Source organism: Pongo abelii, chromosome 19 (genome assembly GCF_028885655.2).
Source record: "Pongo abelii isolate AG06213 chromosome 19, NHGRI_mPonAbe1-v2.0_pri, whole genome shotgun sequence".
Taxonomy (NCBI): domain Eukaryota; kingdom Metazoa; phylum Chordata; class Mammalia; order Primates; family Hominidae; genus Pongo; species Pongo abelii.
Window position 1 is genome coordinate 46,170,870 of NC_072004.2, and position 18,576 is coordinate 46,189,445.

Here is an 18,576-nt window from a genome sequence, read left to right on the forward strand (position 1 = left end):
AAGATCCCTGCTCTGAGTCACTGCCAAGCTCTAGCTATGTGACTTTGAACAGGGAATTTCTGTCCCTATCTATAAAATAAACGGGGTTAAACCAGGGAATCCACCATTCAAATTCCTGGCCCAAGTGTCTCCTGGGTTGCGGTGCCCAAAGGAGGGTGGGCGAGGCTCCCTGGGCCTGCGCTGCGGCGGCCTGACAGCGGGAGCGCTCTTCCGGCGCGGAGAGCGTTCGCGTTCCGAAACCGCGTGTCCCTCGCCGCGTGCCGTCGTCCCCGCCGCCGCCGCCGCCGCCGCCGCCGCAGCCTGCTGGGCCGGAGGAGGCGGAGCTGGTGCCGTCCTGGCTCTCCTGCGGGGAAGCAACTGAGGGGGCGGCGCGGCGGGCCCCGGCGGCCGAAGAGGCTGGCAGGTGGCGCCGTGGGGTGGGTGCTCCTGGTGAGAGGAGTCCACTCCATGCGTGCGGGCGGAGGCCGGCCCCCGAGAGCCGCCGACATGAAGAAAGACGTGCGGATCCTGCTGGTGGGAGAACGTGAGTCCGCACCCTCTGGCCGGCCCGAGTCCCTGCCCTTCCTGCCCCTGCAGCTCCTGTCGCCCCTGTCGCCCCTGCAGCCCCAACCTTTGCAGCCCCGGGCCTTCTCGCGCCTCACAGCTCCGCTCGCCTTTCTTCGCGTTCCTAGGCCTTCCAGCCCCTTCACTCTTCTCTTTTGGCGGCCCGCCGGCGGCCCTCACACTGTCACCTCACTTGGGCCCTCCAGAGATCTCCTTTCCCTGTTCCCCAGCCGTCCTCCCAAGCCGTGTCCCCATTAGCCCCTAACCGCCCGACCTCATCCCTCCGAAGGTTCTCTCCTTTTCCTCTTCGAACCCTGTCCTTCTGGGCCTCACAGTTTCCCAGGCCTCCTCCTTTCAGACCTTCTTGTCTTCTCCTGGAGATTCCCTTATCACTGCCAGGCAGGTGCTGGAATAAGCAGACTGACCAATAGGGATTGCGTGAACCGGCTCCCGGGGAAGCTGGGGGAGGGGTGCAGAACTATTCGACTTGTGGGCAAGGTCAGGTTTCTGCATTTTTTTGGCACTCGCAGTCTTCATTCCCTCTATGTGTTGACATTAAGATATGAGTAGTGGAAAGGGCCGGATCCTTTTTACCAATACTTGTACTTTGCATTGGACTAACTCCTCGTACTCGAGATATTTCATCAAAAATTTTTTCTCAACTTCGAGTTATGCAAGCGCTCAATGAATTAGAATTATCTGGGGAGGGTCCAATTATTGTTACCCTAAAGCCTAATCTTTGCACTCTTTTTAAGCATTATTTATTCCATAGTTATTTGGTAGTTAACTTATTAATAACCACAGGCACACAGACATTTGATATCTCCCCCCACCCAGAAATTTCATACATTTCACCTTTTGAAAATATAATAAAGGAGAGTTGCTTCTGTTCACTGACATGAGGACACAACAGCGGGGACTTCTTGATATCACTCTGCAAGTTATGTGACTCAGTTGCTAGAACTAAAATAAGAAAGTGGGCCAGGGATAACTGGATTGTTTGTTTTAAAGTGTTAATACATTCGTTAATAGTCTGCCATTGCTGTTTCGAAGCATTCTATTCTAAATCATTATTTCATTCTTGGTAACTCCTCAGGGTCACCATGATGGAATCCCAAGGAAGAAAGTTAACACGTTTTTACCCTCTTCTGTAGTGTTGAGTTCATTGAAATTTCATCCACCTGCTGTTTGGAGAAATCTTCCTTTAGAATTAGAATTTAGGAGTAAGCTTAGCCAGCCATAGTTTACTTTTTGATTTGCAGTTGTAAATTTTAATTTTTATTTATAACTATATCTTAATCTGTATTTTTCATGGACTTCCTTGACAAAGTTCAGGAAGGTATTATTTAACATATAATTCATGCTTATGCTTTTGGAGCAAGGTAGGGAAAGTGAGTAGACGACTTGCTTAAAAAACTGATCCTTAAATATATGATGAAATAGTTTGTTGTTGTTGTTGTTTTGAGACAGTCTTGCTCTGTCACCGAGGCTGGAGTGCAGTGCCGTGATCTTGCTCACTGCAACCTCTGCCTCCCAGGTTCAAGAGATTCTCCATGCCTGGCTAATTTTTTTTTTTTTTTTTTGTATTTTTAGTAGAGACAGGGTTTTTACCATGTTGGCCACGCTGGTCTCGAACTCCTGACCTCAGGTGATCTGTCTGTCTCAGCCTCCCAAAGTGCAGGGATTACAGGTGTGAGCCACCGTGCTTGGCCATGAAATAGTTTTATAGTATAATAATTTTTATACTAGTTTTTAAAAAATAGAGTCTATGTTTTGGGTTTATTTTTGAATATAGGATCAATATTTTGAATATCATTAGTGTGTAAAACATCTAAATAGGCTGGGCATGCTGGCTCACATCTGTAATACCAGCACTTTGGGAGGCTGAGGCAGGTGGATCACCTCAGGTCAGGAGTTTGAGACCAGCCTGCCCAACATGAAACCCCATCTCTACTAAAAATACAAATACTAGCTGGGTGTGGTGGTGGGTGCCTGTAATCCCAGCTACTAGGGAGACTGATGCAGGAGAATCGCTTGAACCCAGAAGGTGGAGGTTGCAGTGAGCTGAGATCGCACCACTGCACTCTAACTTGGACGATAGAGTGAGACTATCTCACACACACACACAAAAATCTAAATAGAAGTGTTACACATACAAACAATGTGTCATCCTTAGGACATGTAGGTTAAAACACTAGCAGTATTACTTGGGCCGGATGCGGTGGCTCACACCTGTAATCTCAGCACTTTGGGAGCCCAAGGCGGGAGGATGTCAAGATCGAGACCATCCTGGCCAACATGGTAAAACCCTGTCTCTACTAAAAATACAAAATTATCTGGGCGTGGTGGTGCGCGCCTGTAGTCCCAGCTACTCCAGGAGGCTGAGGCAGGAGAATTGCTTGAACCCAGGAGGCGGAGGTTGCAGTGAGCTGAGATCAGTAGAAAGCTGACTGCATGTTCTGTAGAAAGCAATAAGAAAGTTGGTAAAACTATATGTATGTGCTAGAGTTTTCTGATTATAGTGAGCAACTTGACACAAGAGAAAGCCTTCGTTTTTGAGAAAGAAACCTTTCTTTCTTTCTTTTTTTTTTTTTTCTGAGACGGAGTCTTCCAGGCTGGAGTGTGGTGGCACAGTCTCAGCTCACTGCAACCTCTGCCTCCTGGGTTCAAGCGATTCCCCTGCCCCAGCCTCCCGAGTAGCTGGGATTACAGGCGTGCACCACCATGTCTGGTTAATTTTAGTTGAGACGGGCTTTCACCATGTTGGCCAGGCTGCTCTTGAAATCCTGACCTCGTGATCTGCCCACCTCAGCCTCCCAAAGTGCTGGGATTACAGGCGTAAGCCACTGCGCCTGACCCTTTTTTTTTTTTTTTTTTAAAGAGATGGGTCCTCGCTATGTTCCCAGGCTGGAGTACACTAGCTGTTCACAGGAATGATCATGGTGTACCACAGCCTCAACCTCTTGGGCTCAAGCGATTCCTCCTACCTCAGCCTCCAGAGTAGTTGAGACTACAGGTGAAGGCCACCATGGTCAGCTACAGGAAGACACTTTTTTTTTTTTTTTTGAGATGGGGTCTCACTCTGACAACCAGGCTGGAGTGCAATGGCACGATCTTGGCTTACTGCAACCTCTGCCTCCCAGGTCCAAGCAATTCTCCTGCCTCAGCCTCCCAAGTAGCTGGGATTACAGGTGTTTGCCACCATGCTTGGCTAATTTTTGAATTTTTAGTAGAGATGGGGTTTCGCCATGTTGGCCAGGCTAGTCGAAGACACTTTTCTTAGAGGATGGTACCAAAAGCCTTAGGCCATCAATCATGTATGTTATTTTTTACATTTAAAAATATTAGAAATAGAGTTAATCAGAATATGTAATTTTAATTTTAAAGGCTGATATTTTGGGGGAAAATGTTAGAGGCTTTACTTCGTGAGATATAATGTAAATATTTGGCAGCTGTTAGCCTAGGTGTAGCACTTTTAAATGCTAGGTCTTGGCGGGGCGTGGTGGTTCATGCCTGTAATCTGAGCACTTTGGGAGGCCAATGCGGGTGGATCACCTGAGGTCAGGAGTTCGAGACCAGCCTGACTAACATGATGAAACCCCATCTCTACTAAAAATACCAAATTAGCCGGGCGTGGTTTCCCATGCCTGTAATCCCAGCTACTCTGGAGGCTGAGGCAGGAGAATAGTGTGAACCCAGGAGGCGGAGGTTGCAGTGAGCCGAGATCGCGCCACTGCACTCCAGCCTGGGCAACAGAGCAAGACTCCGTCTCAAAAAAAAAAAAAAAATGCTAGGTCTATTTTAGTAGTGATCTGATACATATATTTATCTACAACATTGACATTAGAAAAAAGTAGTAGAGATTTGAGTTATTACTTACCTGTTTGAGCAAGTTTAGTTTTCAGATGTAGTTTTAACATGTTTAATTGAGAGGAACAGGAAAAGCAAAGAAAAAGAAGTATCTTTGTATTATTGTTGTAAATCCTGTTCATTCATTCACTATCACTTCAGTAGTTGCACAGTGATATTTTGTTGCTGTTAGTATCTTTCTCTGAACCATAGTAGCAGCATCATTCACCAAAGCTCTGAAATAGTTGTGAATGGTTTCAACATTATGTTGACTAAACCATTATGCTGTACTGTTGAGGTGAAATGGATCTTTTCTTGGCCTGCTTCTCATCTATCCAGGTTTTAATGCTAACTAATTGCTTAATGATTGTTTAGTGCTTAGATCAAAGAAGTTACTATTAATATATATATTTTAAGGTATTTATTTGCAAGGAAAGCCAAAGTGTTTTAAATATTATCTGCATCTTAATTTTTTTTTTTTTTTTTTTTTTTTTAGATGGAGTTTCGTTCTTGTTGCCCAGGCTGGAGTGTAATGGTGTGATCTGGGCTCACCGCAACCTCCACCTCCTGGGTTCAAGCGATTCTCCTGCCTCAGCCTCCTGAGTAGCTGGGATCACAGGCATGTGCCACCATGCCCGGCTAATTTTTTGTATGTTTAGTAGAGATGGGGTTTCACCGTGTTAGCCAGGATGGTCTCAATCTCCCAACCTCAGGTGATCCACCCACCTCTGCCTCCCAAAGTGTTGGGATTACAGGCGTGAGCCACCGCGCTCGGCCCGCATCTTAATTATTGAGCAAACCAAATACAAATCAGGCCAAATCAAAAGTCAGCTACTATTCCTTAAACAAAACAACATTTTGCCAGGTGCACTGGCTAATACCTGTTATCGTAACACTTTGGGAGGCTGAGGTGGGAGGATCGCTTGAGCCTAGGAGTTAAAGATCAGCCTAGGCAACATGGCGATTCTCCATCTCTACATAAAATTTTTAAAAATTAGCCAGGCTTGGTGGCACACACCTGTGGTTCCAGCTACTCAGGAGGTTGAGACAAGAGGATTGCTTGAGCCCAGAAGGTTGAGGCTTTGGTGAGCCATGTTTGTGCCACTACACTCCAGCCTGGGCAAAGACCCTGTGTTGACAACAACAAAAAAAAAACAAGGCCAGGCACGGTGGCTCACACTTGTAATTCCAGCACTTTGGGAGGCCGAGGCGGGAGGATAGGTTGAGCCCAAGGAGTTCGAGACCAGCCTGGACAACATAGCAAGACCTCGTCTCTAGAGAAAATAAAAAAAAAATTAGCTTGGCATGGTGGCACATGCCTCTAGTCCCAGCTACTTAGGAGGCTGAAATGGGAGGATTGCTTAAGCCTGGGAGGTCAAGGCTACAGTGAGATGCGATTGTGCCATGGTACTCCAGCCTGGGTAATAGAACAATAGCCTCTCTCAAAAAAAAAAACAGACCGGGCATGGTGGCTCATGCCTGTAATCTCAGTACTTTGAGAGGCCAAGGCAGGTGGATTGCCTGAGGTCAGGAGTTCGAGACCAGCCTGGCCAAAATGGTGAAACCTTGTCTCTACTAAAAATACAAAAATTAGCCAGGCATGGTGGTGTGCGCCTGTGATCCCAGCTACTCAGGAGGCTGAGGCAGGAGAATTGCTTGAACCCAAGAGGCGGAGGTTGCAGTGACTGAGATCGTGCCACTGGACTCTAGCCTGAGTGACAGAGTGAGACTCTGTCTAATATAAATAAACAAACACAATTTTAAAAATCTGCCGGGCACGGTGGCTCATGCCTGTAATCCCAGCACTTTGGGAGGCCAAGGCAGGCAGATCACTTGAGGTCAGGAGTTCGAGACAAGCCTGGCCAACATGGTGAAACCCCGTCTCTACTAAAAATACAAAAATTAGCCGAGTGTGGTGGCACACACCTGTAGTCCCAGCTACTCTGGAGGCTGAAGCAGGAGAATCACTTGAACCCTGGAGGAGGAGGTTGCAGTGAGCTGAGACGTGCCGGCCTGGGCAACAGAGCAAGACTGCATCTGAAAAAAAAAACTTTAATAATGCTCCCACACAGCTGGGTGAGGTGGCTCATACCTGTATTCCAAGCACTCTGGGAGGCTGAGGCAGGAGGATCACTTGAGGCCAAGGAGTTCAAGACCAACCTGGGCAATGTAGTGAGATCCTGTCTCTACAAAAAATTTAAATATTAATGGCTGGGCACGGTGGCTCACTCCTGTAATCCCAGCACTTTGGGAGGCTGAGGCAGGAGGATTGCTTGAACGCAGGAGTTTGAGACCAGCCTGGGCAACATAGTGAGACCCTGCCTCAAAAAAAAAAACAAAAAACAAAAAACAAACAAACAAAAAAACACACTATTAGCTAGGCATGGTGGTATGCACCTGTAATCCTAGCTACTGGGGAGGCTGAGGTGAGAGGATTGCTTGAACCCAGAAAATCGAGGTTGCAATGAGCCATGATCACACCACTGCACTTCAGCCCAGGTGACAGAGCAAGACTGTCTCTTAAAAAAAAAAAATGAATTTTTAATGGCTGGGCACAGTTGCTCATGCCTGTAACCCCAACACTTTGGGAGGCCAAGGTGGGCAGATCACCTGAGGTCAGGAGTTTGAGATTAGCCTGACCAACATGACGAAACCCAGTCTCTACTAACAATACAATAATTAGTCAGCTGTGGTGGCACGCACCTGTAATCCCAGCTACTCAGGAGGCTAAGGCAGGAGAATGGTTTGCACCCAGGAGATGGAGGTCGCAGTGAGCTGAGATCACACCACTGCATTCCAACCTGGGCGACAGAGTGAGACTCTGTCTCAAAAAATATATATATATATTAATAATAGTAAACAGGATAGTTTTCATTTTAATGGAGTCTTCTTTTTAAATTAAATTGAGATATATTTGTTTTTTACTAGTTAAGTTCATTAAGAAAATGGAACTGTTATCTTCTTTTAAAATGAATCTAGCAGCTCTTTAACTGGTTTGTCTGACTCTGATTATCATTGCAACCTCTGCCAAACTAGTTCAAAATTCCATTGGCTTTGCCTTGACTTTTGCAATATCTTCCTTAACCAGTCTTTCTGCTCCTGCTTTCCTCCATTTTCCATGGAGCAGGCAGATTCATTTTTATTTTTTTATTTTTAATTTTTTTACCTGAAGTATAGATTCAAGCTGTCCTGAATATATACAGATTCCTATTTAGAAAATATCTCAGATTCTGCTATGCACCTTAAAAATCATCTAATGTGCCAGGTTTGGTGGCTCATGCCTATTATCTCAGCACTTTGGGAGGCCGAGGCAGGTGGATCACTTGAGGTCAGGAGTTCGAGACCAGCCTGGGCAACATGACAAAACCTCATCTCTACAAAAAATACAAAAACTTAGCTGGGTGAGGTGGCATGCACCTGCAGTTCCAGCTACTTGAGAGGCTGAGGTGGGAGAATCACCTGAGCCCAGGAGTTCGAGGCTGCTGTGGGTCGTGACTGCACCCCTGCACTCCAGCCTGGTTGACAGGGTGAGAATCTGTCTCAAAAAATAGATGTATATCATCCAGTGATTTCTATTTTCACTTAGAATAAAGTCCAAACTTTTTAATGTAGTCCTGTTAGGCCCACCACAATCTAGCCCTTACTTCCCTTTTATGCTACTCTCTCTTTCATTGCTCTCTCTATAAGAAGGCTCTGACCTAGGCATTATCCCCATAACCATGTATATTTGTACATTTTTTGTCCTGTCTCTTGGGCTAGAAAAGAATCATCATGAAGGCAGGGGATTTGTCTTTCTTCTTGCTGTATCCCCAGTGGCTAGAACAGACCTGGCACAAAAGAGGCACTCAGGTATTTCTTAAAAGAATGAATGAGTTCAAGCTAGTTCAGTTTGTTTAGACTTTCCTTGTTTTCCAAACCACTCCTCTTTGTCATAAAAATTTGATCATTTTTCTTTATTATTATTATTATTATTTATTTATTTATTTATTTTTTGAGACGGAGTCTCGATTTGTCGCCCAGGCTGGAGTGCAGTGGCACGATCTCGGCTCACTGCAAGCTCCACTTCCCAGGTTCAGGCCATTCTCCTGCCTCAGTCTCCCGAGTAGCTGGGACTACAGGTGCCCACCACCACGCCCGGCTAATTTTTTTTGTTGTTGTTTTTTGTTTTTTTGTATTTTTGGTAGAGACAGGGTTTCACCATGTTAGGCAGGATGGTCTCAATCTCCTGACCTCGTGATCTGCCTTCCTCGGCCTCCCAAAGTGCTGGGATTACATGAGTGAGCCACTGCACCCGGCCTATTATTATTATTTTTTTGAGACAGGGTCTTGCTCTGTTGCCCAGGCTGGAGTACAGTGGTGCCTTCTTGGCTCACTGTAACCTCAGCCTCCCAAGTAGCTGGGATGACAGGCATGTGCCACCACGTCTGGCTAATTTTTGTATTTTTTTTTTTTTTTTTTTTTTTTTTTTTTTTTTAATAGAGACAGGGTTTCACTGTGTTGGCCAAGCTGGTCTGGAACTGCTGACCTCAAGTGATCCACCCACCTCGGCCTCCCAAATACTGGGATTATAGGTGTGAGCCACCATGCCTGGCCTGCTCTTTTTTTATTTTTTTTGAGACAGTCTCACCCTGTCACCCAGGCTGCAGTGCAGTGGCACAATCTCGGCTCATTACAGCATCAGCCTCTCAGGTTCAAGCGATTCTCCTGCCTCAGCCTCCCAAGTAACTAGGATTACAGGCGCATGCCATCATGCCTGGCTAATTTTTGTGTTTTTAGTAGAGACAGGTTTTCACTATTGGCCAGGCTGGTTTTGAACTCCTGACCTCAAGTGATCCACCCACTTTGGCCTCCTGAAGTGCTGGGATCACAGTCATGCGCCACTGTGCCTGGCCTAAGATCATTTTAAAGCCATATTGCTAATCCCAGCACTTGAGAGGTTAAGGCAGGAGACTTGGTTGAGCCCAGGAGTTTGAGATTGGCCTGGGCAACATAGTGAGACCCTGCCTCTACTTTTTTTTAACTGTTAAAAAAAAAAAAAGCCATATTGCTTTCCATTCTGGTCTTTGTTGGAATGATATTTAAAGATTAAACTGGCCGGGCGCGGTGGCTCACACCTGTGATCCCATACTTTGGGAGGCCGAGGCGGGTGGATTACAAGGTCAAGAGTTCAACACCAGCCTGACCGACGTGGTGAAACCCTGTCCCTACTAAACATACAAAAATTAGCTGGGCATGGTGGCGTGTGACTGTAATCCCAGCTACTCAGGAGGCTGAGGCAGGAGAATCACTTGAACCCAGGAGGCGGAGGTTGCAGTGAGCGGAGATTGTGCCACTGCACTCCAGCCTGGGCGATAGAGTGAGACTCCATTTCAAAAAAAAAAGATTAAACTGCTCCAGTTTCAATTACACTGTGTTTACTACTTGGGTAATATTCTATGGCCAGGGATGTTCAGACACCCATTGAGGTGAAATGGATCTTTTCTGGGCCCACTTCTGATGCTTGCAGGCTTTAATGAAAATTGCTTAATAAGGGCGGGGTGCAGTGGTTCACGCCTGTAATCCCAGCAGTTTGGGAGGCCGAGGCAGGCGGATCACAAGGTCAGGAGATCGAGACCATCCTGGCTAACACAGTGAAACCTCATCTCTACTAAAAATACAAAAAATTAGCCAGGTGTGGTGGCCGGTGCCTGTAGTCCCAGCTACTCGGGAGGCAGAGGCAGAGGCAGAAGAATGGCGTGAATCCGGGAGACGGAGTTTGCAGTGAGCCGAAATCATGCCACTGCACCCCAGCCTGGGCAACAGAGTGAGACTCCGTCTCAAAAAACAAAAAAGAAAAAGAAAATTCCTTAATAAGTATTTAGTGCTTAGATAAAAGAAGTTAGGCTGTCTTTAAATTTAGAGAAAGCCAAAGTTCAAACATCCCTGGCCATAGAGTCCATTCTGCATAAAGAGTCTATTCTGTTCATACAGAGTCCTTTCTGTAACATCCTCACATATGTATTGAAACCTATTCTCTGCTGTCTTTTATTGCTGCACCAGTTGGTTACTAGTGTTGATCTCATTTGAAGGAGGATAGCTGAGCAATAGCTTTTGTTCTGCAGGCCACATCATCTGCATGTGGGCAATGAAACTGTCCTTTGGAACAGTGTTTAGCTATTTCGCCAAATGCTAAAGTTTTCCAGTTAAAAATATAACTCCATAGTTACCTTCCTCCCCGCAGTGTATTCTAATTTCAATAACTTAGGAAGAGCCAAAAAGGCTTCTTACTAAAGAAACATAAAAATGAGGAGTAGGTCTCTTTGCCACTTGAAGCAGGGGGTGTTTGTTATCAAGAAAGATAGCCGGTATGGCTGGTAGAGTGGTAATTGGAACCAGAGAATGTTATTTCTGCTTCATGAATATTAGGAATTTGCTGTCATTTGGAACTAGATGTTCAAAAGATGTGATGAAAAGACAAATTTGTAGCCTGGATAAATCTAGATAATTTGTTCTATAGTGATGAATTATGTTTTCCATGGATGACCTACTTAGAAGCATGGAGTCTCAGAACTGTGGCATATTCTATTGAACTGGATCAGAAGGCCTTCTGTCCTTGCGGATAATTGTGGTCTTGCTTTTAGTTTTTATAGATTACTTCAATATTTCTCAGGCAAAATAGAAGAAATAGAGACCATTAGTCGGTTGGCTAATGAAGGATAATTTTTTTGTCCTCCATATTAATAACATACTAAATGTTTGTATCAAATGTATTTATATTACATTTTATACATTTTATTATAAATTTTATTTGTAATTATTTATTATAAGTTTTATTATAAAATACAATGTTTTATATGCATTTGTCCTATAATTTTTATAGTAAATATGAAGTTTAATTAGTGTAATTTAAGAAGAGCTTGGGATTTTTGTTTCCTCATAAACAATCTTTATTTTCTGAAGCAGTTAAAAATATATAGTGTTTATATCATATTTGCCATTATTAAGATACCTTTTTGATTGTAAGCATATTTAAATAGTTTTTAGATTTAATATTCTAAAATGTTTCATTATCTTTAAGGCACTCTTATTTATTTCTCAATTAAAATTAGCATAGTCTGGGTGTGGTGGCTCATGCCTGTAATCTCAGCACTTTGGGAGGCTGAGGCGGGTGAATTGCTTGAGCCCAGCAGTTCCATATATATATATATATATATATACGTGTATATATATATACACGCACACGTACATACACACATACACATATATACACACATATACATACACACATATATATATACACACACACATCTATAGAGAGAGAGAGAGAGGGAGAGAAGAGAGTCTCGCTCTGTTGCCCAGGCTGGAGTGTACTGGCATGATCTCGGCTCACTGTAACCTCTGTCTCCTGAGTTCAAGTGATTCTCTTGCCTCAGCCTCCATAGTAGCTGGGATTATAGGCACGTGCCATCACACCTGGCTAATTTTTTGTATTTTTTTAGTAGAGATGGGTTTTGCCACGTTGGCCAAGCTGGTCTTGAATTCCTGGCCTCAATTGATCCACGTGCCCCAGCCTCCCAAAGTGCTGGTGTTACAGGTGTGAGCCACTGCCCCTGGCCAAAATATTAATTTTTAAAAAATAGCTTAAAAGTGGCTTTTACACTTGCTACTTTATTCCTTTGATAGTCTCACATAGGGTTAGGTAGGGAGGCCCTAAGGAGAGCAAAAAACCCTAGTTTAGATTTACTGAAGCATTTTTTAACTAAGTCACATTTGTCTGATACTTTATTAAAGTAGCTGTTATTTCACTGCCCTTCCAAAAGGAAACACAAAAATGATACTGATGAAGATGTGCTTTTTTTTTCCATAAATTCACTGTAATCTGTCTTTCTCCAATTTTGAACTTTTGCTGCTAATGAACTTATTTCTTTTTTCATGTATAAGATGCAAGACCTGTTTTCTAAATGGTCCATATTTATTAGTACTCTTGTCAGAGAAATCCAAAGTCTACCATATTGGAGGTTTTCTGGAATTCCAGGCTGTCTGTTAGACTGTAGTCTTTAAAGCCTTGCCTTATACTGGGCCAGGTTTGTGTGGGAGATAGGCCTACAGCTAGACCAGCAAAGGTGCTGAGAGAGGAACCCTGTCCTCCTACCTGGTACTTTGTGAGTGAGAGATACTGATACAGACGGTGGAAAGAAGAGCTGGATATCTCATTCTCATCAGGAAGATTATACAGTTCTATGATTTGGGATATGTCATAGGCATCAGAGTACAAAGCAGGAATTGAGGCCACCAGCCTCTCCCACTGAGTATCTTGGATTTGGAAGTCACTTGTGGGACTCTCAGTGAAGGTAGAGTTCCATGCCCAATTGGAAGGGTCTAAGAGCTGAGGTGCAAGGGAGCTGTAGAAATCTGAAACCATGGGAGAAAAAGCATAAGCACTGGGGGATGTTCTGGGGGAGGTGGACACATTCTTCTTGGGTGGAAGGTATCTGGTTTGGTTGCTTTGCTGATTGCTGCTGCTGCTGATGCTTCAATTTGAATCGCCGGTTCCTAAACCAAACCTGGGAGTGGGGGAAGAGGGGAGATTGTGGTCTGTTCTTGGAGAAGGCATTCCAGGCTTCTCCTGAGTGAAAACAGCCAGGTTATCATCTTCACGTCCTCTCCAATTTACCATGACACTGGGTTCTTTACTGTTGACTCTGGTAGGTTGAGTTTCAAAGCTAGTTTCTCCTGAAGATTTCTGTCTGGGAACATGGTCTGGCTAAACAGAGCTTCTAGCTCTTCATACTGTTGGCGGGTGAATGAAGTACGTTCTTGATGCCTTCTCCATATTGCTGTAGTCCCAGATACTTGGGAGGCTAAGGTGGGAGGATCACTTGAACCTGGGAGGTTGAGGCTGCAGTGAGCCAAGACTGCACCACTGCACTCCAGCTTGGATGACAGAGTGAAACTGGGACTAGCTGGATCCTGTGGTGGTATCACCTTCATGTTGGAATCATTCCTGTTGATGAAAGGGTCTAGCTGGGGATTCTCTGGGGCCATTCTGTTCATCATGGTTTCTGAAATCTGTCATGAATCCCCTTAGACCATTTTCAGTCCTGCGTGGTGTGTCTCTCTCTCAATGAACTTTTTTAAAAAAGGAAATCATGGCCCAGAGCAGTGGCTCGCGCCTGTAATCCCAGCACTTTGGGAGGCTGAGGTGGGCAGATCACGAGGTCAGGAGTTCAAGACCAGCCTGGCCAAAATAGTGAAACCCCATACCTACTAAAAATACAAAAAATTAGCCAGGCATGGTGGTGGGCGCCTGTAATCCCAGCTACATTGGAGGCTGAGGCGGGAGAATTGCTTGAACCCGGGAGGCGGAGGTTGCAATGAGCCGAGATTGCGCCATTGCACTCCAGCCTGAGCGACAGTGCGAGACTCTGACTCAAAAAAAAAAAAAGGAAATCACTCTTAGATTTTAATGTGGAAGAGATTCAATGTTCTTTGATTTTTAAAAGATCTTTTATTGTACAATTACTTCACAAACTAGATGGTATTTTTTATAATGTAGTGAGTGCTAAATTACCTCAAATTCTTTTCCAGATAAGGCAGGATATGAATAAATTTTTAAAAATCACACTTTAAAAGATAGTGACTGATACAAATAACTTAAACAGAATTGCCCCCACTCTTCGTTACCACTGTGTTGTATGTCTGTATGTTCAAGCGTGAGTAAAGCTACTTGATTATTGTTGTCTTTACAACACCTCCTCTCCTGCCAAAGTGTTTTCTTTCCTATCTCTGAGGCCTGCCCTGCTGGAATAGACCTGGTGGCAGGTTTGTACTTTGGCAGGAGCCTGCTGCTACACAGGCAGCCAGAACTGCCCTTCAGACTAATGAGCAGAGCTGTGAAGAAATCTGAATTTCCTCATAATGTTGGTTGTCTGTTCTGAAAAGTCCATGGGAAAAGCAGAAGGGGACTGTGACTGGGAAAAAGGTTGTTCTAATGAGTTTTAAGAAGAGAGATGAGGGTCTTTTCTCTCTTGGACCTTCAGGCAAGAAGAGACTTGGGTCTCTAGCAAGCAAATTTTTCATTTGTTTCCTCTTATAAAGCCTTTTAAAATAAACTTCCACTTCTGCTCTGAAAAAAAAAAAAAAGAGAGAGAGATGAGGAAGAATGGATGAGTTTTAAGGGCCATGGTGAGGGAGGGAACTTCAAGGGGAACAAAACATCTCTTGAAAATCTGAATTTTGCTAAGAGATCCTGTGTGATTGGGATTAAGGAACAAGTGCTTTCTTGGAAACCAGTAGCCTTTCAGTGTTGGGGATTGGCTTAATTTTGATCACATTATTTATCCTTTTTGTTTTTTCTTTTTGAGACAGGGCCTCACTCTGTTGTCCAGGCTGGAGTGTACTGGCATGATCATGGCTCACTGTAGCTTCGACTTGCTGGGCTCGGGTGATTCTCCCATCTCAACCTTCCGAATACCTCCATATAGGCATGCATCGCCATGCCTGGCCAATTTTTAAATTTTTTGTAGAGATAGAGTTTCACCATGTTGTCCAGGCTGGTCTAGAACTCCTGGGCTCAAGTGATGTGCCTGCGTCAGCGTCCCAAAGTGCTGAGATTACAGGCGTGAGCCACCTCACTTGGCCTGTTTAACATTTTTTGAACTGTGGACTAAAAGGCAGGTTTTTTTTTTTCTTTCTGAAACTGGTGAGGGCCTCAGAGTGGTGGAACATGAGTAAAATTTTAAAAAGATAATTCTGAAAAGGGGATTATGAGAAGAATCAGGGTCTTAAGCATATTAAGGTAGGCACATTTCTTATGGACCTAGAGTGGGACTGAATTATTGAATGTCAGCTTAATTTTTGCCATTCTTAATATAGTAGATGAAGGATGAGAATATGGAGATATTTGAAATATCCAGGTAGCTGGGCTCTGTGGCTCATGCCTATAATGCCAGCACTTTGGGAGGCCAATGCAGGAGGATAGCTTGAGGCTAGAAGTTTGAGACCAGTCTGGGGAACATAATGAGAACCTATCTGTACAAACAATTTTTAAAATTAGCTGGGTAAGGTGGCATGCACCTGTAGTCTCAGCTACTTGGGAAGCTGAGGCGAGAGGATCACCTGAGCCAGGAGTTCAAAGCTGCGGTGAGCTATGATCATGCCACTGTACTCTTTCTTGCCTGGGCAAAAGAGTGAGACCCTGTCTCAAAAAAAAAAGTGTAAAATATCCAGGATAACTCTTTAGAAATGGAAAAGTTCCTGGAAATATCCATGCTGGTGGTAGTTGTGATGATGGAGACACTCCAGGAAAAGCAGACATCTCTACTGGGAATAGTCAGGCCCAGAAGTTCAAAGGTCTCAGAAATTATACAGGCATTGTATCCTTTAAAAGGCCTTGCTGTTTTGAGTACCTGGGAGTTATACTACTACTGAAATAAATTAGATAAAGTACAGGGCATGGTGGACTTGATGGGACTTCATAACAGAGGCATTCTGTCTGTGATCCACAGAGAGCTCTGTCTGCTGTGTGTTATTCATATAAACCAATTGTAAAGTTGAAAAATCGGGGGAGAGGCGTAGTGGCTCACACCTTTAGTCCCAGAACTTTGGGAGGCGAAGGTGGGAGGATTGCTTGAGCCCAGAAGTTCAAGAGCAATCTGGGCAACATAGTGAGACTTTGTCTCTAAAAAAAAAGAGAGAGAAAAGGGGCCAGGCACAGTGGCTCATGCCTGTAACCCCAGCACTTGAGAGGCCAAGGCAAGAGACTCACTTGAGCCCAGGGGTTTGAGGCCAGCCTGGGCAACATAGGGAGCCCGTCTCTATGAGAAATTTAAAAAAAAAAAAAAAAAGGCCAGGTGCAGTGGCTCACGCCTGTAATCCCAGCACTTTGGGAGGCCGAGGTGGGCAGATCACGAGGTCAGGAGATCGAGACCATCCTGGCTAACACAGTGAAACTCCGTCTCTACTAAAAAAAGAAAGATACAAAAAAATTAGCCAGGTATGGTGGCGGGCACCTGTAGTCCCAGCTACTCGGGAGGCTGAGGCAGGAGAATGGCGTGAACCTAGGAGGCAGAGCTTATGGTGAGCAGAGACGGCGCCACTGCACTCCAGCTTGGGCGACAGAGCAAGACTCCATCTCAAAAAAAAAAAAAAAAAAAATTGGCCAGGTGTGGTGGCTCATGCTTGTAAACCTGGCACTTTGGGAGGCTGAGGCGGGTGGATCACTTGAGATCAGGAGTTCGAGGCCAGCCTGGCCAACGTGGTGAAACCCTGTCTTTACTAAAAATACAAAAAAATTAGCCGGGCATGGTGGCACATGCCTGTAATCCCAGCTACTCGGGAGGATGAGGCAGGATAATTGCTTGAACCCGGGAGGCGGAGGTTGCAGTGAGCCGAGATCATGCCGTGTACTCCAGCTTGGGCAACAGAGCAAGGATCCATCAAAAAAAAAAATTAGCTGAGTGGTGGAGTGGTGTGTGCCTGTGGTCCCACCTACTTGAGAGGCTGAGGCAGGAGGATCACCTGGGGCCAGGAAGTTGAGGTTGCAGTGAGCTGTGATTGCACCACTGCACTGCAGCCTGGACAACAGAACAAGATCCTGTCTCAAAAAAGAAAAGAAAAAGAAAAACAGAACTATGGTAAGTCAGGGACTATCTTTCTGTGTTGTTAGCATTAAATGCATTCTCTTTTTTTTTTGAGATGGAGTCTCGCTCTGTCGCCCAGGCTGCATGGAGTCCAGTGGTGCAATCTCGGTTCACTGCAAGCTCCGCCTCCCGGGTTCAGGCCATTCTCCTGCCTCAGCCTCCCATGTAGCTGGAACTACAGGCGCCCACCACCACGCCCAGCTAATTTTTTTGTATTTTTAGTAGAGACAGGGTTTCACCGTGTTAACCAGGATGGTCTCGATCTCCTGACCTCATGATCTGCCAGCCTCGGCCTCCCAAAGTGCTGAGATTACAGGTTTGAGCCACCGCGCCCAGCCTAAATGCATTTTCTTTTCTTTTTCTTTTTTTTTTTTTTTTCTTTTTTAAGTTTTGGTTGCCAGGGAGGATCCTAACACATTTCAAAAAATTTTTTGAGACAGGGTCTCACTCTATTGTCCAAGCTGGAGTGCAGTGGCTCAATCATGGCTCACTGCAGCTTTGACTTCCCAAGCTCCAGGGATCCTCCCACCTTAGCCTCCCGAATACATGAGACTATGGGTGTGCGCCACCATGCCTGGCTAATTTTTTATTTTCTGTAGACATAGAGTCTCACTTTGTTGTCCAGGCTGATCTTGAACTCTTGGGCTCAAGTGATTCTCCCACCTCAGCCTCCCAAACTGCTGGGATTACAGACATGAGCCACTGCGTCTGGTCTAAGTATATTTTTAACTTATATTTTCAACTTATGATGGGTTTATGGGGAAGAAATCCCATCATAAGTGAAGGAGCATCCGTGTTTTGCTTCCATCATGCATAATCATCTGGAATCAGGATGAACTACTATGAATGTTGACAGGAATACTACCTTGAGCTAGCTGAAGGTTTGGGATTGCTGGAACCTTAAGCAAGGGCATGATAAATGTAGTTATTTAAGGAAAAAGGGTTATGAAATGTTGCACGTAAGTTGGCAAGATCTGAAAATTCTGGGACCCAACATTGGCTTGGTGAGTTCTACTTTGTTCTTGTAGCTAGACGAATGTTTCTGCCAAATCACTTTCCCACACACAGTTAAAACAGATATAGTTTGCAGATCTCTCTACCATTTCTAGGGTACTATATCTTACGTAGTGGTGTGTGAATGTGTGTTTTGAGACAGGGTCTCGCTGTGTCACCCAGCCTGGACCAGCCTGGTGTGCAGTGGTGTGATCATGGCTCACTGCAGCCTCAACCTCCTGGGCTCAGGTGATCCTCCCACCTCAGCCTCCCAAGTAGCTGGGACTACAAGCACACGCCACCATGCCTGGCTAATTTTTAAAATTATTTTTGGTAGAGACGGGGTCTCACTGTGTTGCCCTGGCTCGTTTTGAACTCCTGGGCTCAAGTGATCCCCTCACCTCAGCCTCCCAAAGTGCTGGGATTATGGGCATGAGCTGCCATGCCCAGCCCTTAATGTGCACTTTTTCTCATGTTACACACCCGTTTTCTAGGTGTGCTCCATGGAAGTTTAAGCATATGCTGTAAGCATTTAGATAACATCTAGTCCACCTATCCCCACCTTTTCTTT

General features: G+C 44.9%; 1 protein-coding gene and 1 pseudogene across 11 annotated transcripts in view; one reads left to right on the forward strand and one right to left on the reverse strand.

The window, feature by feature from the left end:
• The first annotated feature begins 215 nt into the window (after positions 1-215).
• RHOT1 (ras homolog family member T1) overlaps positions 216-18,576 on the forward strand; it is an 83,101-nt gene continuing 64,740 nt past the window's right edge. The window contains exon 1 of one of the 11 annotated variants that reach the window (XM_024235050.3): positions 216-523. In XM_024235050.3, the coding sequence (XP_024090818.1) occupies positions 448-523 (76 nt within the window). In that variant the 5' untranslated portion in view covers positions 216-447. The remainder of the gene's footprint in view (positions 524-18,576) is intronic. The other 10 variants (XM_024235053.3, XM_024235052.3, XM_009251497.4 and 7 more) reach the window with 10 other exon arrangements.
• LOC100447391 (arginine-fifty homeobox-like) lies at positions 12,359-16,194 on the reverse strand (annotated as a pseudogene).